Source organism: Cnephaeus nilssonii (assembly GCF_951640355.1).
Source record: "Cnephaeus nilssonii genome assembly, chromosome: 6".
Lineage (NCBI taxonomy): Eukaryota > Metazoa > Chordata > Mammalia > Chiroptera > Vespertilionidae > Cnephaeus > Cnephaeus nilssonii.
Genome location: NC_137077.1, coordinates 52953627 through 52974614, shown reverse-complemented (window position 1 = coordinate 52974614; position 20988 = coordinate 52953627). Strand labels below are relative to the sequence as shown.

The following is a 20988-nucleotide window of genomic DNA, read 5'->3' as shown; positions in this document are numbered from 1 at the left end:
AGGGGTGCCGCTCTCCCTGCGTTACCCAAGCAACCTTCAGGCCCGCCTCCTTCAAGGTCCTGACTGGTTCATAGAAAATGTGGGTCGGGACCTAAGGGAGGCATTGAGGTTTGAAGAGTGCGAGCTGCCGGGGGAGAAGCCGGAGGGTTTCAGTGGGAGGGAACGAGCTCTCAGGAGCCGCTGAAGGAAAGAGGGGCTTGTGTAGCCCCTGGTAGAGGGTCCATTACATCCCCCGGAAGGGGTACTGCAGGTCCTGGGCGCTAGTCACCAGGGTTCGGACCAGGGACACCTGGGCCACTCTCAGAGCTGACCCCAGAATGGGAACCACCGTGGGGAGACGGGACTCCTGCTTTCCTTATCCCTTACCACACAGGACACACACACACACACACACACACACACACACACACACACACTGCCTGTGCAGCAGAGCTGGGCTCAGTCAGGAGTAACTCAGAATCCCTAGTTTTCTCTCTTCTGCATTTTTCCTCCTAAAGACCCTATTTTTAGCGTCAGTGGACTCATGTCCGAGGCATGGCAAGTCTTTCCAAGGAGGGGATGGGCTGGGTCACTGAGAAGCAGCTGAGGGAAGAGGGGCTTCCCTACAGGGCTTGCTCCCCCCCTCCCTCCAGCATAAGCCTCTGGGGGTGTGGTGTGGGGAGGGAGACTGTTCTGGGCGGGGCGGGGGGTGGTGGTCTGTTGGTGGAATGGACCTCTTCCAGGTCTCTGCCCGCAAACCCTGACCACCTCCCCACCCCAGAGGACCTCACTGTAATTACCACCCTCTCCACACCACATTCTAAACCCTATAATTATCCTGCCGGGATCCGCCCTGTTACCCAGGCCCTCGAAGAAAAGTTGGAAGCTGGGAGGAGGGAGCCAAAGAGTTAGTGTTTGGGGAGAGGTGGGATACAAGTGGGGGACTCCCTGAATCATTTGGAGTCACATCTTCCTTTGCCTCTGGCCTTCCGGAAGACACCCCACCCCCATAATCTTCCACTTATCCTCTTAGGGTAGACCCAGCCCTCCAATTCTTTCCCACCTTCACTCTCCCCATCCCAGGCCTAACCTCCTCTGCCTGCCTCTCTCACCTCCAGCTCCTCTCCATCAGCCAGAGCTGGCCCCATTGACCAGCTGTGCGGGCAGGAGGCACCACTATTCCAGCTGCTGGCCAAGGAGAGGAGGGTCTGAGTACAATGCCTGCTTCAAGGACTTCGGAGCACTGGCGGATGTGCTGACCCCACAGTGACAGAGCATGACCTGGGCTTCCAGGTGAGGGGAGCTGCTGGGAAGCAGAGGGAGCTGGAGATAGGAATGTTTAGAGGGAATTCAGTCTCCAGAAGAGAGCACAGGGCAGTGAGGGTCAAGGATGCTGCCAGGTGGGGGGTTTGTGTGTGTGTGTGATCTCATCCACTCAAACCCTGCCGCATCTCCTCATCCCTAGTTTCTTGAGCTACAAAACCACATTCATGGGGAGGCGTCCAACCAGTTGAGAAGAGCCTGAGTGAATGCCCCCAAGGCCTGCAATGCCCTGCTGCATCCCCACCCACCCCACCCCTGCTAAGTGGCCCCCAGCATCCAGGACTTCTCTTTGTGTGTGTGTGTTTTAATATATCTTATTGACTTTTTACAGAGAGGAAGGGAGAGGGATAGAGAGTTAGAAACATCGATGAGAGAGAAACATCGATCAGCTGTCTCCTGCACACCCCCTACTGGGGATGTGCCCACAACCAAGGTACATGCCCTTGACTGGAATCGAACCTGGGACCCTTCAGTCCGCAGGCCGACGCTCTATCCACTGAGCCAAACCGGTTAGGGCCTCTTTGTGTGTTTTTAAAAATATATATATTTTATTGATTTCAGAGAGGAAGGGAGGAGAGAGATAGAAACATCAATGATGAGAGAGAATCATTGATTGGCTGCACCCTGCACGCCCCACACTGGGGATTGAGTCTGTAACCCAGCCATGTGTCCTGACCAGGAATTGAACCATAACCTCCTGATTCATAGGTCAACGCTCAACCACTGAGCCGTGCCAGCCAGCCAGGACTTCTCTTGGTCATAGTTCTCCGCACTGCATTTTAAAATCGGTGCCTACAGATTGTAATCACCTTAAAGGCTGGGCCATGCTTACTCACCTCTGTATGTCCCAATGCCTGGCATGTTTAGGCTTTCAGTAAACAGATGAATGAATGAATGAATGAATGAATGAATGAATTCCTCCTCAGTCCCTGGTTAGGCAGAGGAGCTGTTCCTCTCAGCCCCAAGGAACAGAAGCCTGAGGTAACCACCCTGCCCCAGCATCGCCTCTTTCTCATTTCTCCATGTTCATTAGTTGTTTGGATCTGTGACTCTCAGTGGAGACCACGGTTCTCCTGAGCCGGTCCTGGACCAGAACCACAGCAGCCAGCAGCCGAGCTCCTGGTCCTGGCAGTACACCAGCGGGGCATCCAGACGGACCCTGGCGGCTGGGAGGCGGCTGGGACAGGAGCCAGGCAAGGGTGGGGAGAACAAGGGGCCAGAAGTCAGGGACTGGGGGCCCAAGGAGTGTGGGAAGGAGAAGGAGAGGAGGGAGGCCAAGCCCTGAGGACAGAGCCCGGCGGTGGGGCGGGGCCTGGAGCGGCTGGAACTGGAGCGTGAACTGGGCTCTGGGCTGAGGCCAAGCTGGGTGGGCGGGGCCAAAGGGGGCCGATGGTCCCTCTGAACCCTTGGCAGCCTTAAGGGGGTCTGTGGGGTCTAGATATTTCTCGAAACGAAATCATTTTAATTCCCAGGAGTCTAAAAACAGGGTATGATAACCCTAGGCTTGGCTCAGTGGATAGAGCGTAGGTCTGTGGACTGAAGGGTCCCGGGTTCCATTCCGGTCAAGGGCGCGTTCCTCCTTCCTCCGTTGGGTTGCAGGCGCCTCCCCAGCCAGGGCCCTGGTCGCGGCATGTGCAGGAGGCAACCAATCAATGGGTTTCTCTCACATCGATATTTCTCAGCCTTTCCCTCTCTCTTCCACTCACTCTGAAGGATCACAAGTAAATAAAAACAGAGTATGATAAAGCCTTTATTCTTTTATTATTACTTCCCCCCCACCCTCCCTCCCTCTCCTTCCCTCCGAGGTTCCGCACTCTGTTCCATGTCTCTGGATCCACTCGGTTCATCAGTTTGTTTTGTTCGTTAGATTCCACCTGTGAGCGAGATCGTGTGATACTTGTCTTTCTCTGACTGACTTATCTCACTTAGCGTGATACTGAAGCTTTTATTCTTAAGGTAACGAAACTGATCCCATCCTTTCTTCTGAGATCTCACAACCACCCTGGGAGGTGAGGACGGAGTAGCTTTCCTGTGCCTGACGGAGCTCAGGGTGGGTGAGAGTTAAGCGAGTCCCCCGTCTCCTGCCAGGGCGTCTGGCCTTCGGGCGCTTCTTGCTGGTGGCATGCGTGGAGCACTCAGCACCGGCGTCTGTGTCCGGACCCCGGTGCTTCCCTTCAGGTGGCCTCTGAGCGAGTGGCTTCAGCTCTCCAAGCCTAACTTTCCTTGAAGGATGTAAGGTGATGCTGGCAGGGATGAAGCTCTCCTGGGTACCACGGGGCAGTCTGTGACCTAGTCTTGCCCAAAGAGCTGGGGGAGTCAGAACTGACCACGGCAGTGACTCCCCCAACCAGTGCGGTCCCGCGCCGGGGTGGGGTATCTTTCTCCTTGGCCGCTCTCAGCCCTGGTGCTCATCAGGGTCTCTCCCTGACGTTCTGGGGAGACTGTTGGAGGGTGGGGGAGGGGCGGGAGGTCCGTGGACCTTTCTACCAGCATGACCTGCAGAGCCATCGCTTTTTCTTTATTGTTAAAAGTATTACATAGGTCTCTTCTTTCCCAGATTGAGTCCCTCCCTGGCCACTCCCACTGCCCCAGTGTCTGTGTCCATTGGTTATGCTAATATGCATGCATACAAGTCCTTTGGTTGATCTCTAACCCCCTACCCGCCTCAGAGCCATAGCTTTTGATCTAATTTTGCAGTTTGGGGACTGCCATCAAGCACCGATGCTTCCTCATATCCAAAACTGGGGACTCTAGATTAAATCTAGATTTAATTCAGACCCAACCTCTTGACATGAAATTGCAGCCACTACCTCTCCTGCCCTCCCCAGCGAGATGGCCTTCATGCAGGTGTAGCCTTCCTTTCCCTTCTCTCTCCCATCCCGGTCTCCCCTTCCTTCTCCCCACACGTCCCTCATGTTTCTGTTCCCATCTCATCTCCCCAACCTCTCCCATGTTCTCCACCCTCCTCTGTTCTCTCCTCTATCTCCTCACCCCGCTCCCAACTTTCCTCAGCCCTTCTCTTTCTTCCTCCTTTCCCCTGCCACCCCAGGAGGTCTCTGCAGGGGGCAGTTCTGAATCCAGGGGCCTAGCCTCCCAGGGCACCTGTGAAAGGTATGTTAGGAACAGCCGAGTCTCCTTTCTGAGCAGGCCGGCTCCCCGTGGGGCCTGGGCAGGGGGCCTCGGGGCCTGCTGAGTGGAGAGACGTTGTCTGGGCTCCTTGTATGGATGTGGGCTTCAGGCGGCCTCGGGCACTGGCACAGTTCTGCATTGCAGTGGCTCTGGCCAAAGCCCAGGTGCTCTCAGAGGGCACCACCTTCACTTGGGACACCGGTGGCCTCCGTGCCCTGCTGCTGGCATTGGGTGGAGGGGTGGCAGAGCTGGAGGGCAGCCTGGCTCTGCTGCTGGGGAGAGACAAGGGTACCCCTGAGTCAGCTGGGACTCTTCCTACTTCCTCTCCCCCTCCCACAGATAAGCAGTCACTCAGTCCTTTAATTTGCCTCTGAAATGCCCCCTGGGACTTTCCTCCTCTCTCCGGTCCCAGCCTTCACCAGCTCGACTGGACTGTGGCAGCGATGTCCCAGCTATCTTCCAGAACACCTGCCCCATTCCTCCTCATCTCGATGTAGACCCAGTGCCCATATAGCTCACCCGCCCACAGCTCCCCACACGCCCCATTGCCTTTAGAACACGCCCAACACAGCCTTCTCCGTTCTCGGCAGCCTTGTCACCGGGACTGTCTTCTCTGTGCTGCACCTAGTGTTTTGTGAAGCATCCCAAAGCCAATTACAGACATGACATTCCTCCATGAGTATTTTAGTATGTATCTTTTTTAAAAAACTATATTTTATTGATTTTTTTACAGAGAGGAAGGGAGAGGGATAGAGAGTTAGAAACATCGATGAGAGAGAGAAACATCTATCAGCTGCCTCCTGCACACCCCCCCCCCCCCCACTGGGAATGTGCCCGTAACCAAGGTACATGCCCTTGACCGAAATCGAACCTGGGACCCTTGAGTCCGCAGGCTGACGCTCTATCCACTGAGCCAAACCAGTCAGGGCTTAGTATGCATCTTAAAGAAAAGAGTCGCCCTGGCTGGTGTGGCTCCGTTGGTTGGGTGTCATCCTGTGCACTGAAAGGTTACCGGTTTGATTCCCCGTCATGGGGTCAGGGCCCAGGCCCAGGCTGCTGGCTTGATCCCCGTTAGGGGTTGCAGGAGGCAGCCAATGGATGTTCTGCTCTCACATCAGTGTTTTATTTTCTCTCTCTCTCTAAAAAAAAAACACCCCAAAACCAATAAAATATAAAAAATAATAATTTCCCCATATAATCATACTATCATCACAGCTAACAAAAACATTTTCTCATGTCTAATTCTCAGTTCATATTAAAATTTCTCCAGTTGCTCCCAAACTATCTTTCAGTTTGTTTGCCGGAAGATTCAATCCAAGACCACGCATTACACTTGGTTGTTATCTGTCTAAAGGTTCTTAGTCGTGACTTCGGACCCCCTTTCCTCCGTCCGTCGCTCACCACATCCTTCCTCGGGCCGTCGGCCACCCAACCCCAGCCGGCCATGGAGTCGCACGCTCTCTGGCCCTGTCCTGGTCCCTGGGACCGAGAGCGCGCTCCGGCTCCAAGCCCCTTGGGCGGGCACCACCCGCCTCTGTGAAGCCCTTTCTTTTCCCCTTTCCCCCGGGGCTGCGGCATCGCCCGCTTTCCCCCGAGCTCTAACCGCCGCCGGCGGGTTCTGCCTGCGGGTAGCGGGCAGGCTCGGTCCTCCCAGCCCGTGCCTAGCACACGCGTGGCACCTAAGGCCGCACCACACACACACGCACAACTTGAATACTCCTTTCTCCGGCACCGGCGACCCTCCGCACAGCCCGTCCGCGGGGACGGCGGGAGAAGGGTCCGGAACGGCCTGGCGCGTGGGGCCGGGAGGCTGCGATCCCGGAGGCCGGTCCCATCCCGGCCCTCCCTCCCCTCGGCCCGGCTCCTTCCCTCCCCCGGGAGCGCGCACCGGGGCGCAGGAAGTGGTTCTGGAGCCGGGACCCCAGGCGCCGAGGGCGGGCCCGGCGGGGGGCGTGGCCACGAGCTGGCCGGCTCCGGCCTCGGCCGGTTCCCACCACCCCTTCCGGGCACCCCGTGGGCCGCCACCCCGCCGTCCCGCCGGCCCTGGGGCGGGGGCGGGCTGTCGGCTCGGGTGGGATGGGGATGCCAGGGGGTCTGCGCCATGCCGGCCTGTGTCCATCCTACCGCGGCAGGCGGACCCGGGAGCGGGGGGGACACAGACCTGCCGACCCTTCCCCAGGGGGAGCGACCGAGGGGTGGGCTGTGGGCTGGTCGGGGAAGGGCGTCCTCCGCGTCCCCGCCGCCGCTCAGCAGCCCTGGACGGGGAGCAGGGACTGGCGGGGGGCGCAGCAACACCCACTGCACAAGGTGGGGACTCCCATGCGGCCGGGGACTCCCTGCAAGGGTTTAGGGTTTATTCCGGCCCCGCCCGACCCCAGGAGCCGCGGCACTGCCCTCGGGGGTGGAGGAGACGCGGAGCCGTCGGAAGGGAGCGGGCTCCGGTGGAGGACCCGGAGGCCTCAGCCCGGCTCGGGCTCTCACCCGCCCCCGTCCCGCTCTCCGAGCCCAGTTGGCACGGGGCGGGGGCGCCGAGGAGCCCGAGGCACCCGGGTCCTCCCCGCGCCCTCCCTCGGCCGGGGTGGGCGCTGTCTTGGGGGGTCCACGTGGCCCTGACCCGCCCGGGGCTCGGCCTCCCCCGCCGGTGACTCAGGCCGCAGCTGTCCCCGCGTCACATGAGGGAGCCCGCGGCGCTGGGGGCGGGGGCCGGGCGGCGGGCGGGGCGGGGCCGGCGGCGGGCGGGGCGCGGGGGCCGCCAGAGAGCCCAGCGCGGCGGCGGGAGCGGAGCGCGCAGCCTCAGGACCCAGGTGAGGCGGCCGGGCTCGGGCCGGGGTCGCTGGCAGCCCCCCGCCCGGCCCCCCAGACCCGCCGCGCCCCGGCCGCTCCGGGGCCTCGCAGCTTTGCAACTTGTGAAAAGTTCCCGCGGGCGGCCGGGCGCGGCCGCACTTCTCTTTGCGGGGTGGTCGGGCGCAGGGAAGTGACCGGCGGGCGGGCTTAGGCCCAGGCTGTTTTCGGAGCTGGCCCGGCGGGGAGGGGGTCCTCAGGTCCGGGGCTGGCGGCGGCGGGCTCCCCCTGCCCGCGCCCTCGGGTCTGTCCCGGGTGCGGGGCGGCTGCCCCGCCCGCTCCCGCTCCCCTCCCGGCGGAGAGGAGGGGGCTGGGAGACGTGGATGTGCCCGCGGGTTTCCGGGTGGGCGGGGCCGGGAGGGGGGCCGAGCGAGGAAGGCCTCGAGGGCCGGCCGGGAGCCCGGAAAGCGAGCCCCCCCGCCGGTCCTGATCCCCTGCCTGCCTCCTGCCCAGGCCCGGCAGCCATGGCGGTGGAAGGAGGCATGAAATGTGTCAAGATCTTGCACTACGTTCTTCTGCTGGCCTTTTTCGTGAGTGCGGTGGGGAGGGGAGGGGGCGCGCTGGCAGGGTGAGGGGAGGCCGCGCTTCGGAGTGTGGGGGCCGAGGAACCAGGAATGGAGGCAGCTGGAGACCAGATGTGGAAGGAAAGCCCAGGGCGGCTGTAGGCAGCGCGGCCACCCCGCCGGCCTTTAGGGGCCCCGAGGCCGGTGTGGATGAGAAGGGTCACCCTCACCCCTCCTGGCCCTTCCTGTCTGGTGACCCAACCTTGTGACAGGGTTCGTGGGGCAACCGGCCAACGGCTGATGCTATCACTGCCGTGGGTACTGTTTGTCCAGGGAGGGGCCCCCCAGTCTTCCTTTAAAATTTTTATTTATTGGTTTTAGAGAGAGAGGGAGGGAGGGAGAGGAACATCGATTTGTTGTTTATGCATTCATTGGTTGGTTCCTGAATGTGCTCTGATGGGATCACACCTGCAGTCTTGGTGTGCTGGAGGACCTCAGACCAGCTGAGCCCCCTGGCTGGGGCCTGGGGCGCACCCCTCTCACCCCCCCTCCTCTCCACAGCTGATGGGGACGGGTGGGGCGTGGCTGGTGAGAGGGCGGCTCTCGGAGCCCCTGAGGCCCCGAGCTGACACTCCTCTTGGTTAGGAATGTGTGCCCTGGGGTTAAAGGGTTACAGCTTTCTGGGAACTTCTCTTTTTGCAGTCGAGCAAACTGTGGGTGACGATGGGTCATCCTCCCTGTCCCCACAGTCGTTTTCTGGAGGCGTGAGGCTCTGCCTCTCCAGGATGGGGTTAAGTCTGACTCCCGGGGGCACCGCTGCCCTCCAGATGGGTGTGGGTCTGGCCTGACCCCGACCTGCTTTCTTCGCAGGCCTGTGCAGTGGGACTGATGGCTGTGGGTATAGGGGCCCTGCTGGTCTTCAATCAGACCGTCAACCAGGGGGCCGCCAGCTCCGTGCTGCCTGTGGTCATCATTGCAGTGGGCGCCTTCCTCTTCCTGGTGGCCATCGTGGGCTGCTGTGGGGCCTGCCAGGAGAGCTACTGCCTGATGGTCACGGTGAGTGGGCAGTGGGCCCGTGGGGTGTGTGGGACTTCTGGAAGGTCCCTCTGTGGAGGGGCTCAGGAGGTGGGCGGGTGAGGAAAGCCTGTGAGTGTTCCAGAGACTGGCTGGGCCACGGCAGGCCCCTCTCACCCAGCTCCACTCCTGACTCCTGTCCTTGTGCCTGCAGTTTGTCATCTTCCTGTCTCTGATCGTGCTGGTGGAGGTGGCCACCGCCATTGCTGGCTATGTGCTTCGAGGCAAGGTAAGCAAGGAAGAAGGGAGAGCCTTCCCTCAGAGGCTCTGGGACTCAGGTTCCCTGAACTCTGACCTCTACTTCCCTACTCCCAGGTGATGTCAGAATTTAATAAGGACTTCCGGGAGCACATGAAGAATTACCCCAAACAGAACCAGACAGATTTTTTCCTGGACAGGATGCAGAAAGAAGTGAGTGGGGTTGCTGGGATCAGGGGCAATGGAGGAAGAAGGCGCTCATCTTCATATTGAAGGTGGAGGTTCACCTAACAACCTCCCCCGTATCTCTCTTCTCCCCCAGTTCAAGTGCTGCGGGGCGGCCAACTACACCGATTGGGAGACAGTCCCTCTTGAGCCCAAGAACCGTGTCCCTGACTCCTGCTGCGTCAATGTCACTGAGGGCTGTGGGGTTAATTTCAAGGTGAAGGACATCCACACTGAGGTAGGGAGGAGGCTGAGGTGTGATAGTAGGGCACCTGGGAAACCCGGAAAATGTTTCAAGAGATGAGAGGAACCAGGGATGGAGGTGGAGAGGGTTGGGGATCAGGGATGGGGAGGGGATCTGGGAATGTAGGGCTGGGGTGAAAGGTATAGAGGGTGGCGGAGAGACAGATGGACACATGGGAGGTGGGGGAAGTTTTTGATGGTGTCCTTGCCCTATGTGTCTGCTACCCTTCAGGGCTGTGTGGAGAAGATTGGGGTGTGGCTGAGGAGCAACGTGCTGGTGGTGGCTGCAGCAGCCCTGGGCATTGCCTTTGTGGAGGTGAGAGGCTCCTTTGGGACTCATTCCAGGGCATCTGGAGAGTAGGGGCAGTGGGCAGGAGGTGCTCATCTGGGGAGGGAGCCCTGGTGTGTTTGGGGCTCTTGGGTGGTTGAGGGTACCTTGCCTTTCTGACTCCTCTAAACCCCCCCCCCCCCCATCTTTCCTTCTAGGTCCTGGGAATTATCTTTGCCTGCTGCCTTGTGAAGAGTATCCAAAGTGGCTATGAAGTGATGTAGGGACCCTGGTCTCTTTAGCCCCTCATCTAGGAGAGTGGGATAATATGCTCCACATTTTTCAATTAAACCGATTATTTTTTCAGACCAAAAAGACTGTCTTGAGTGATACTTTATCCCTTTTCTCTCCTCATCCATGCTCCTGTACTCTGGGCCTTGGTTCTGCTTGCACCTCCAGGAAAGAAAGGCCTGTTTTGGGGGTGTCTGGGAAAGGTTGGTTGGGCTGGCGGTGGAAGCGGGATTGGGAAGGAGGCTGTGGCCCACTGTGGCCCCCTCCCTATTTCCTAGTTGTGTGCTGCCAGGCTCAGTACTGCAATTAAACCCACAAAGGTCCTCCCTGGGAGAGGCCCGCCATGACATCTACCACGGACATCTCCTTGGCCTTCTGTCCAACTCAGGCCCAGCAACTCCCTCCCCAGCCAGGGGCCTGGCTCCTTTCAGGGTGGTGATGAGTTGCTCTGACATCTGTGTGGCCAGTGTCCTCCTCCTTGACTTAGATAATAGGAACTTAAGTGAGTACTGCTTTTTTCCAGCCTAGACGTGACTCCTCCATACTTCTTTCCCTTGCCCCCCAAGAAAAATAAATAAGGGCCATTCCCAAATGCTGAATTGCATTATCACTCCATGTAGAAAAGAAAGGAAACATCCAATAGTGCCCTCTAGTGGCCATTTAGGTGCAGCTTTAGAGACCAACTAGCGATGCATCCCTCTTGCGCCCTCCAGTGGGTGTTAGTTATTTTGCAGGCACTGGACAGAGCGAGAGCACTTAAATGGAGCACCTTTGTTTCTGCCCATCTTTTTTTTTAAACATTTATTGAGTGCCTATTTTGTGCCAGGCACCAGGGTGGGGACAGAAATAAAGTTCTTGTATTTGAAGAACAATCTGTGGCTGGAAGGCTGGACTCAGTAGACTGCCTGAGCAGGCTTGGGAAGGACCCAGGTGAGCACAGCATCCACCAGGCTGGCTGGCAGGTAGGAGGCTGGCAGCCAGAGCAGCTTGGCGTCCCAGCCTGGGCTGTAGCGGGTTCTGGGGTGACAAGCAGTCAAGGCATGCTCCAGGCACCTGCTCACCTTGGTCAGGTCCGGGTCACAGATCAGGTTCATGACACGCTGCTGCACTTCCAGGTCTGCAGCCCAGGGGGTGGCTGGAATCAGTGTCCCTGTCCCACTGCAGCCCATCTCCGGCCCTCTTCCGGGTCCTGGAGCTTGTTGCCCAGCAGAGGTGAGAGGGGTCCTTAATCCCATGCCCAGTTAGGGGGAACGGGCAGGCTCCACATGGCCTGGGTGTCCTAAAGCACCCCATTCACCCTCACCCACTCCCTGACTGCCCCTCCTCCTTCCTCCTGGCAGGCTGGTGCAGGGCTGACCTTTCTGGCACTCTCATTCCCCCCTGTATGGGCCCAGCTACTCACACTTGGTAAGGAAGGCATCCCCATAGTGTGCCTGTGTGGCTGGAGGCAGCCGTGCCCAGCAGGCCTGCAGGGCGTTCTCCAAACTCTCCAGGTTTGTCACAGGGGTTCGGAAAAAGCCAGGCTCCACGATGGAGACTCGTACTCCAAACGGAGCCACGTCCCGCCTGGAGTGGGGTAGAGGGAAGTTTTTGGGTTCTTGCCCTAATAGGGACATGGGTGGGGGACTATGATGGGAAAGTTATTAAACCAGGGACAAGGGTCCTGACTAAGGGATACGCTGCTGCCCTGGGATGAGGGGCAAGTGGGGACAGAGGGAGGGAGGTTTTTTTCCTTTGTATTCTCTTCTACAACCTAGAGCAGGGGTTGGGTCTAGATAGTAAACATTTTCTGTAATGCAGGACTAAAAATACTATGTAGGTACCTATATAATCATTTAAAAATGTAAAAGCCATTATTGGCTTATAGGCAGCTGGCCAGACCTGGCCTGAGAACCATGGTTTGCCAATTCCAGCCCTAGAAGAACCCCATTCCCTAGCTTCCAAAACACAGGGTGGAGTCCTGAGTCCTGGATAGGAAGGTGTAGACTAGTATTTCCTGGGAGGGAAGTGGGGTTACATCCAACCACCCCAGCACAGATGCAGAAGTCCAAGTATAAAGTATGTGTTTCATGTGCCAATTGGAAAATTAAAAGACAGACGGATAGGGACCTGGCCGGTGTGGCTCAGTGGTTGAGTCATGAATCAAGAGGTCCCCAGTTTGACTCTCAGTCAGGGCACATGCGTGGGTTGTGGGCTCCATCCCCAGTGGGGGGAGGGAGGGCGTGTGGGAGGCAGCCAATTGATGTCTCTCTCTCACTGATGTTTCTATCTCTCTGTCCCTCTCCCTTCCTCTCTGTAAAATAAACAAAAACATTAAAAAAAAAAGTCAATATTGAAATTACTTGCTGAGTGATGGTGACAAAGGCGGGCTTCCTTCAGAAGGTGCCTGTGGCTGGGGGACTTGTACTTCTGCTCAAAATTCAGGCCCTAACCCTGGCCAGCTGGTGGGAGCATTGTCCTGTGCACTAAAAGGTTGCTGGTTTGATTCCGACTCAGCACATGCCTGGGTTGTGGGCTCAATACTGGGTAGGGGACATGCAGGAGGCAGTTGATTGATAGATGTTTCACTCTCACATCAATGTTTCTCTTTCCTCTCTCTCTAAAAATATAAAAAAATCTTAAAATTCAGGCCCTGCTCCCATGTCATCCTTGTCAAGTCTCCACTGTGCTCTCATGGGACTTTGAACATTACCATCTAAAGATGAGGGGCAGGAGGACAGAATGACCAGGCTCAGTAGGTGAGCACCAGTGGTCTTGGGTAAGTTATGTTATTCTATGGGTATTAATACCTATCCTGATAGGGTTGCTGGGAGAATTAATGAGAAAATATGTAAAGGTACTAGCTCATTGTAATAGTCATCTCTCTATATAAAAGCCTAATATGCTAAGTGTCCGACTGATTGGTCGGACCAATTGACCAGTAGCTATGACGTGCACTGACCACCAGAGGGTAGATGCTCCGATGGGTAGGTTAGCTTGCTATTGGGGTCCGGCTGATTAGGACTGGGTGAGACAGGCTGGACATGCCCTGGAGCCCTCCCGCGGTCCCTCCCTGGCCGGCTGGCCCCCATCGGCCCCCATCAGGACTGGGCAAGATGGCCCTGATCGGCCCCAATCGCCGGCCAGGCTGAGGGACCCCAGGACCCCACCCGTGCACAAATTCGTTCACTGGGCCTATAGTTATTAATAATACTAATAATGATAGCAGGCTTTTTGAGGTATTTTCTTTTTTGTTAATCCTTACCCGAGGATATTTTTCCATTGATTTGTAGAGAGTGGAAGGGAGAGGGAGAGACAGAGAGAAACATCGATGTGAGAGAGATACATCGATTGGTTGCCTCCTGCTCGAACCCTGACCAGGGCCGGGGAACCTGCAACCAAGGCATGTGCCCTTGATCGGAATTGAACCTGGGACCCTTCAGTCCGCGGGCCAACGCTCTATCCACTGAGCCAACCAGCTAGGGCTTGGGCATTTTCTATGTGGGGCTTTACATGGACCTCATTTCACTCTCAACACCCACGACATTGGTCTTCTCATCCTGATCTAACAGATGAGGAATAAACTGGGATAAAGAAAATTAACCTTTTAAGGTCACAAAACTCACATGAGAGGCTGGGCTATGAAGTCGAGCCCTAGGCTATCTCCCCGGAAGTATTCCATTACATGCTTTAGTAATCTTTGCAGGGCAGACACCAATACTTTTGTGAGTGGGCTGGGAGCTTGGGCCCTGCCCGCTCACCTCAGACTGTCTGAAAAGGCCTCCAGGCCAAACTTGGAGACACAGTAGCCCCCACCATTGGCTGCCAGGCGACCCAGGACGCTGGTGATGTTGACCACCCGGCCCCGGGCCCGTTGCAGTAAAGGTAGCAGGGCAAGGGTGACCCCGATGGGACCCAGTGTGTTCACATTCAGCACCCGGTGGAAGTCATCCCTGGTCAGCCATGGTGTGGGCCCGATGATACCGGCTACACCGGCATTATTCACCAGACCAAAAAGACCTGTGGGGGAAGCGGGGAGTCACGGAGGGGAGGGCAGGCATTCCGAGGCCCCTCCTTCCTGGGCGGCCTGAGCAATGCTCCTTCCCCTCACAGTCCCCCTGGTTCCCACCGCCCGTGTGAGTGCACACCCTACACCATGTTCCCAGTGGCTCCAGCCAGGCTCACCTGTTTCCCCAACATATGTTTCCACCCATTTGGCTGCCCGCTGGACACTCTGAGGGTCGGTGACGTCCAGCAGGGTGGTGTGGAGGCGGGAGGAGGCGGCCCGCTGCAGGTCCTCTGCCCCTGAGGGGGTCAGGCAGCTGGCCAGGACTCGGAAGCCTCTCTGGTCCAGCCTCAGTGCCAGGAGCCGCCCGAAGCCAGAGTCGCAGCCGGTGATGAAGACGAAGGCATCGCTGGGGGGCAGGCTCTGCCGGTCTCTGAGCAGCCACAGTGCTGCCCAGAGGAAGACTCCCAGCAGCACAGGCAGCCACATGGCCGGAGCCCACGTGATCTGCAGGGGCAGCGAGCTGGGCAGGAGAACACGTGCGGTTTACTCTGGCCCTCGAGCCCTTGCCCCTGACAGCCTCCCTAGCTGGAAGTTTCTGGTCTCCGCATCTGCTTGGCAGATAAATGGCAAATTATGCCTTCTCTGGGCAAAGCCAGGATCTGGGCAGCCCCTTTACTGGCGGGTAACAGTGAACACCAGATAAGCCCCTTCCGAGTGCGGCCTGCTGCGCGGGAGCAGAAGCTCTCGTTGCTGTCACCTTTCATCTCCTGCTAAACCAGGGCCACCTGAACTCTCTAAATGAAGCTGGGCCTTGTTTTAGGAAACACCCACGGGGCAAAGAGCCCTGCACTTCAGTCCCGGTGGTCCCAAACTTACTGTGTGATGCTGAGCACCTCACTGCGTCTCTGGACCTGTTTCTGGACTAGTACCCACCATGCCCACTGGGGGGTTGTGGAGGATCAAAAGGGAGAAGTGTGAGGAGGCACGTTGAAGCTTAAAGCGTGAGTTATCAGCACAGGCGATACCTCGCCAGTCCTCCCAGCACCCAGCTCCCTGCCCTGCTTACCTCCTCTGGGGAAGCTGGCAGGTGCTACACCAGACGCTTCTTCCTTTGCTCCCAGTCCCCCGGCTCCCACAGGAGCTACAGCTGAGGCCAAAGTCCACGGTGGGTGGACGCGGTGCCAGAGGTATTAGTGTATGTGGGGGGGGCGGGAGGGGGAAGACTGAGAGGTGGAGTCAGGGAAGCAGAAGCCGGTCAGCCTCGGCTTGGCACGGGCCAGGCGTGCCCAGACCCCCTTCCTGGCTACCTTTCCCAGCCGGGGTTCCTGATCATCTCTGTCGTAGACTCCCAGCAGGCAGGATCTATCAAGTATGACAGCTGCCCCTGCCTGTTGGTGGCCTCGGACCTGTCATTTCTCCTCCAAAGTGCTCCCATGCCCAAGAGTTAATCTCCCACGAGGTCCAGACTCATGACACGGCTTAGTACCAGGCTGGGAGAGGCCATGAGCACGTGGAGAGGCGGAGCACCAGCGGCGGGCCAGGCCTGCTCCCTGCCCGTTGCTCCCCTGCAGGAAACGGAAGTCCTAAGTTAGGGTGCTTGCTGGGCAGGGCCTCTACTGGGACCGTCTCTGGAGAGGTGTGGGGAACTCCCGTCTTCTGGTCACCCAACGGGCGCCTGCACCAGGCGCCTGCCCCTTAGGGAAACGGTCTGTGACCCTTCCCCTCCCACCCCCTGTGCTGAGCCAGTAGCTCCTTGGAATGTATCACAGAGAATTTGAGGCTTGTGTTTTATTTGTGTCCTGTCAGCCTCCCTCCTGCCCCATGGGGAGGTGGAGGGGGTAGGAGCGAGGTAGAGAGGGGGAGAGGGGCTAGGACGGGGCCGACTGTAGCTGTCCTTTGTAGACGTATTCCAGGGCGGTGGCAATGGTGCGCATGTCCATCTCAATGCTCCGAGCCCAGTTCTCCACATCCCCGATTTCCTGGGAAGGGGAGAGGGTGGGAGTCCTCAAATCAGGGTGAGTAGGGTGTGGCTCCAGTGGATGGATGGGGGCACTTCCCACCCATCCCCTACAGAGGGCTTTGCTTGGACCCACCGACTCCCTTTACCTTTCTCTAGCCTCTGACACTGGGGCCACAGATGGGGTTTCTGGGGCCATCTACTTCTTCTTTAGCCCCAGGTCTGAGGTGACCCTATGGGAGGCAGCCAGTGGGGGCCCGGGATGGGGATGGGAATGTGGTCGGGAGTGTGGCCCACCTTGAGTGCCTGGTTGAAGTTTTCCACCATCCCGATCCATTGGCCTGTCTGCTTGGCAAACTGGGCAGCCTGGACCTGTAGGGTCTTCACCTCATGGTCCAGCTTTCTCTGGTTCATGTAGGCCTGGGCCACACTAGAGGTTGGAGGAGGGAGGATATCAACTCACCCAACTGGTGAGAGTGGTCTCCAGGACTAATACCCCACTGCGAGAGTGGGAGGCCAGCCAGGGGTCAGGCTGGGGACAACCTCGTGACTGTGACCATGCTGGGATGTGACGCAACAAGACTAGTACATGCAAAGGAACCCAGCTTCTTCCTCCCACTACCAGGATTCTCAGGACACCCTAGCTGGGAGCTGTGTAGAAACACACCATCTCCTACCCCCCAAAAGAGCTCCTGAAGCTGGGTGGGGGAAGCAAGGGCTAGCCTGGTAGGGGGATATCCTTGAGTAAAGAGCTGGGAAGAAAAAGGGGGAGATGGGAGAAGCTGGGAAAATCCAGTAGTAGGGACACATCTGGCAGCAACCGGAAGCCCAGGGATCTGTGCAGAAGTTGGGAGGGAAACTTTGGCCACTCCCTGAATCTGGGGTCGGATGGGAGAGCAACCCCCTCCCCAGGAACTCAGGGTCAAGAGAAGATCTCCCAGGGACTGCTTCTTGGCTCAGTCTCTCTCCCAACCTTTCTCCTTTCGCCCACACGAATGAATGAACACACACGCACACTTTCTCCCTTCCTTCTGCTCTGCTCTATTTCCTTTTCTCCTCAATCAAGGCGCTGGCTGCAATTACCATTACTGCCATGAGGTTGGTATCCTCATTCTCTGCCCGCCTCCATCCCCCCCAACCCTCCTGCAATGACTGTGCAATAACTGTTCTCTCTTATTGGCTGGTGAATCTTTCACTACCCACCCCAAAGCTCTAGGTCAGCTGAGACTCCACATCCGGTGCCCCCACCCACTGGAATCTGTGGGGGCTGGAGAGGGCAAGGGGTTGGGGCGTGGAGAGAGTGGGAAGGACACCTGACAGGGGCTGAGATAGACGGGGCCTTTGTGTTCCTTTCCGGGGAATGAGAGGAGCCGTGGGCAGCAACACAAAACCCTTTCTAATCTGGCTTTGGCTTAGCTGCCCTCTAAACTGAAAGTGGGGTGGCCCCTAGCAAAGTTAGAAGAGAGGAAGAAGCCTGGGCCAATGTCACAGCAGAGCCAGGAGGCGCCAATGTATGCGTGTGGGGTAAGACCCTGTCCCTGGGGACAGCTGGCCACAGTAGGGGGCAGTGTGGGAGCTGACACAGTAAGAGTAGGGGGCTCCCAATGTTTCTAGATTCCTCTGGGAGTTCCTAAGATCTCAGTTTTTCCGGTTGATCTCCTGCTCTCCATTATTCAAACTGAATGAAGGGAGAGGCCTGGAGGGGAGGGCGGTCAGAGGCCCTGACCACAGCCTTTCTTCCCCGAATCTTGCCCAGAAATGAGTAATGAAGATGGCAGCCCTTGCCCGGCTCACTTGGGTGACTCAGTCTCTGGATTCACAACTATGTGCCCTGGGGTGGAAGGCATCATAACTGCCTCCTTTCTTCCAACAAACGGCCTATCAAATCGTCACCTCGGTGCTCTCCTGGGTCACCCACGGTCAAGAGGATATTCTCTGCTCCTTCCCAAGTTTTTGGTTGTTAACGACATTTTCATTTCGGACTGGAGCCCGTTGGCACGGGGACAGACTTTCCAAAAAAGCCCCCCACCCCCGATGCCCAGAAGGAAGGGCAGACACAGCCTGGCTCTGCTGGAGCTCCTGGCAGAGGTCCTGCTCTCACCCTCACCAGCTGGGCCATCTCTTTCCTGCCAGCTGCTCCCAGGCCTGCCAGAGGGTGGGAGGTGGAGGAGGTAGTAAGCCACAGCGCAGGAGGGCACCCTCCCTCCCACCAAAGTGACAGCTGGACTGAGGGGTGCAAGGAGGTGGGCAGATGGCATCAGGTGGTGAGCACCCGGGAAGTTACTGGGAGGAGGGAGAAATCTGGCTGCGTCTCAAACCGCTGCAGCTGCTCTTCCCTGACCATGTTATGGGTCAGAGCTGACTCAGGCCTCCCTCCATACACTGAAACTGGGCGGGGAGGGTAAGGGGATGCGTAGAACATCGCCTCCCTTCCAGAGCAGGCTGCGGGGAGGTCTTGCCCGCGCCTACACGTGGGGTGGGCAGCTGGTGTGGCCGGGAAGAGGGTCATACCCCACATTGAGGTGATCCACCAGAGCTTCTGTCAGGCAGGTCGCTGCAGTGATAGCCTCTCGCCTCCTCTTCTCTGGGGGGAGGGAGGGGGAGAGGGATTGGAGTGGCGACTTGGTGTTTTTCCGGGGTGCTGCTGGAAGGCTTCCCCCTACTCGTTACTATTCTGCTAGTTGTGGGAACACGCCAACGCATCTCAGAGCGCCAGGGCTGGAGAGGACTTTGCCAAACAGAAACACCTCTCCTGTCAGAGGTGAGGAAACCGGTACCGGAGAGGGGAAGCGTCTGGCCCAGGGCCGTCACCGTCCAGGGCTCCAGACTCCCCCGCACGCTTTCTCCGCCTTCCAGGCCTAAGGCTTGGTGACTCCGCGATCCCAAGCCCGGGCTCCGGGAACCAGCGCCCCACACCTGTTCCGGCGGCTTCCGGCCTCCAAGCATCCCATCTCTGGCGGGTCCCCCACACCCGCCTCCCTCCTGGAGCCCCGCCCCGCTCCCTGGAGGACAGGCTGCCTGGACCAATCGGCACAGCGCTCCAGGAGCAGGGGCGGGGCCACGAGGCCGGGCGGCCCAGCCGAGGGGACACGGGTGATGGTAAAGGGACCAGAGCCCGTGGGCACCGGGACGCACTTTCCAAAAAAGCACCCCCTCCCCCTCCTCCGACCCCCGTGCCCACTAGCCCGCGCCCTGCCCTGGATCTGGGCCGTTACTCGAGGCCCAGGCTGCGGGCTGAGGCTAGGCCGCGGCGGGAGAGGCCGCGCGATCAGGCTCTGGGCTCACCCTGCAGCTCCTTGCGCTCGTTCTGCTTGGCCTGGTGCTCCTTCAGCAGGCGGGACAGCATGGCCGCGTCGGGCGGGGGGCAGGGAGGCTGGACAGCCCGGCCCCCTCAGACTCCCGGAGCTGGACGCACTCCTCAGCGCCCAGGGGCCAGGGCCACGTGACCGCACTGTCACGTGATGCCGGGACCGCCCCCTTTGGAGCCAAGGTTGGCAGGCAGTGAGATCTAGGCTGGGGAGAACAGGAATAGTCAAGAGTTGGGGGCAGGTGAGCTCTTGTCTTTATTGGGACTTCACTTTTTGGTGAATGTTGGGAGAAGTTTTCTTTATCACTCAGATTGCAGAGCCAGTTTTTAAAAGTAAATAATTTTTATTGATTTCAGAGAGGGTGGGAGAGGGAGAGAGAATCATTGATCGGCTTCCTCCTGCACGCCCCCCACTGGGGATGGAACCGCAACCCGGGGCATGTGCCCTGACCAGGAATCGAACCCTGACTTCCTGGTTCATGGGTCGATGCTCAACCACTGAGCACACCAGCCAGGTGCAGAGCCAATTTTTTTTTTTTAAATTCTCACCTGAGGATATTTTCCCATTGGTTTTTAGAGAGAGTGGAAGAGAGAGGGAGAGACAGAGAGAAATGTCAATGTTAGAGAAACACATGGATTGGTTGCCTCCTGCAGGTGCTTGACCAGGGCCTGGGTGGGGGAGGAGCCTGCAAGCGAGGCCATGACGGGAATCGGACCCAGGACCCTTCAGTCCACAGGCCCACACTCTATCCACTGAGCCAAACCGGCTAGGGCCAGAGCCAGTTTTTAACATTTCTTTTGGATCTCAGGCTCCTGGTGTGTGTGTGTGTGTGTGTGTGTGTGTGTGTGTGTGTGTGTGTGTGTGTAGGTGGGGGTTGAGGGGGGAAGAGGTGGATGTTGCCAGGCTGTCCATCATGGTTTGGTTGTTGGCGGAGCAGAGGCACCCTAGGCTCATTGAAATTCTTTTCCTTTCTTGCCTTTCCCTCCTGGCAGCTCTGGCCAGTTCTCAGCTGTTCTCAGCTCCTTCCCTCTAGGAGGGACCGCTTTCCTTTCTTTTCCAGCCCCCTCTCTTCTCACCACTGCTGAGGTCCCTCAGCACTGGGTGATCATTGTAGAGAAGCAGCATTTTAGGCACCTCAAGTGGCCTCCTAGGGAGCTTTGCTAATTGTGGCTAAGTGCAGTAATGCGCAATGCCATCTCTGTCCTTCTGTGGTCAGGGAATGGGAACCCATTTCAGTCTTACCAGAAGAATAAATGCTGCTGTCACAGTAAAAGGTAAATGACATAATACCTCTCTGAACTAAGAAAAATGCTTCCCGGATTACTCCAACAAGAAATATTATAAACATCATCAACGTATTCCTGCTATTGCCACAGTCTCTCTTGGTGCACCGTGCACTCACATGCTGGGTGACTTTGGGCAAATTGCTTACCCACTCTGGATTTTTTTTTTCCTTAGTGAAATAAGGGCTAAACATTAGAATCACATGGGGAAGTTTTAAAAAATTCCCTGACCCTAGACTAATTAACTAGATCTCCAAGGAGTGGAGCCCAGACATAAGTATTTTTTAAAATAGTTGTTCAGGTGATTCTAAAATGCATCAAAGGTTGAGAATCACTAGACTAAACCATATCTGAAGCTATTTCAAACTTTGGCATTTT

The 20988-nt window shown here is 57.7% G+C and overlaps 3 protein-coding genes across 5 annotated transcripts; 1 reads left to right on the top strand and 2 right to left on the bottom strand.

Annotated features, from left to right (window-relative positions):
• The first annotated feature begins 7159 nt into the window (after nt 1-7159).
• Nucleotides 7160-10158, top strand: CD63 (CD63 molecule). The gene is made up of 8 exons (XM_079774706.1): nt 7160-7235; nt 7726-7802; nt 8646-8831; nt 9004-9078; nt 9165-9260; nt 9370-9510; nt 9748-9831; nt 10002-10158. The coding sequence occupies exons 2-8, from the start codon at nt 7737-7739 to the stop codon at nt 10065-10067; spliced, it is 714 nt and encodes a 237-aa protein (XP_079630832.1). The 5' UTR covers nt 7160-7235; nt 7726-7736; the 3' UTR covers nt 10068-10158.
• Nucleotides 10159-10201: 43 nt separating this feature from the next.
• Nucleotides 10202-15266, bottom strand: RDH5 (retinol dehydrogenase 5). 3 transcript variants are annotated; one of them, XM_079774704.1, is made up of 6 exons: nt 15129-15266; nt 14939-15003; nt 14239-14582; nt 13815-14073; nt 11477-11640; nt 10202-11191 (listed from the first exon to the last, which is right to left on the bottom strand). In XM_079774704.1, the coding sequence occupies exons 3-6, from the start codon at nt 14546-14548 to the stop codon at nt 10968-10970; spliced, it is 957 nt and encodes a 318-aa protein (XP_079630830.1). In that variant the 5' UTR covers nt 14549-14582; nt 14939-15003; nt 15129-15266; the 3' UTR covers nt 10202-10967. The 3 variants fall into 3 exon arrangements, with proteins under 3 accessions (XP_079630830.1, XP_079630831.1, XP_079630829.1); XM_079774705.1 differs by lacking the exon at nt 14939-15003 and having other exon boundaries at nt 14239-14566; nt 15129-15254; XM_079774703.1 differs by lacking the exon at nt 14939-15003 and having other exon boundaries at nt 10203-11191; nt 15129-15260.
• A 636-nt stretch (nt 15267-15902) lies between these two features.
• BLOC1S1 (biogenesis of lysosomal organelles complex 1 subunit 1) lies at nt 15903-19521 on the bottom strand. Its single transcript, XM_079774707.1, has 4 exons — nt 19305-19521; nt 18531-18603; nt 16317-16449; nt 15903-16041 (listed from the first exon to the last, which is right to left on the bottom strand). Exons 1-4 carry the CDS (start codon nt 19363-19365, stop codon nt 15931-15933), a joined length of 378 nt encoding a protein of 125 aa, XP_079630833.1. The 5' UTR covers nt 19366-19521; the 3' UTR covers nt 15903-15930.
• Between the last annotated feature and the right edge of the window lie 1467 nt (nt 19522-20988).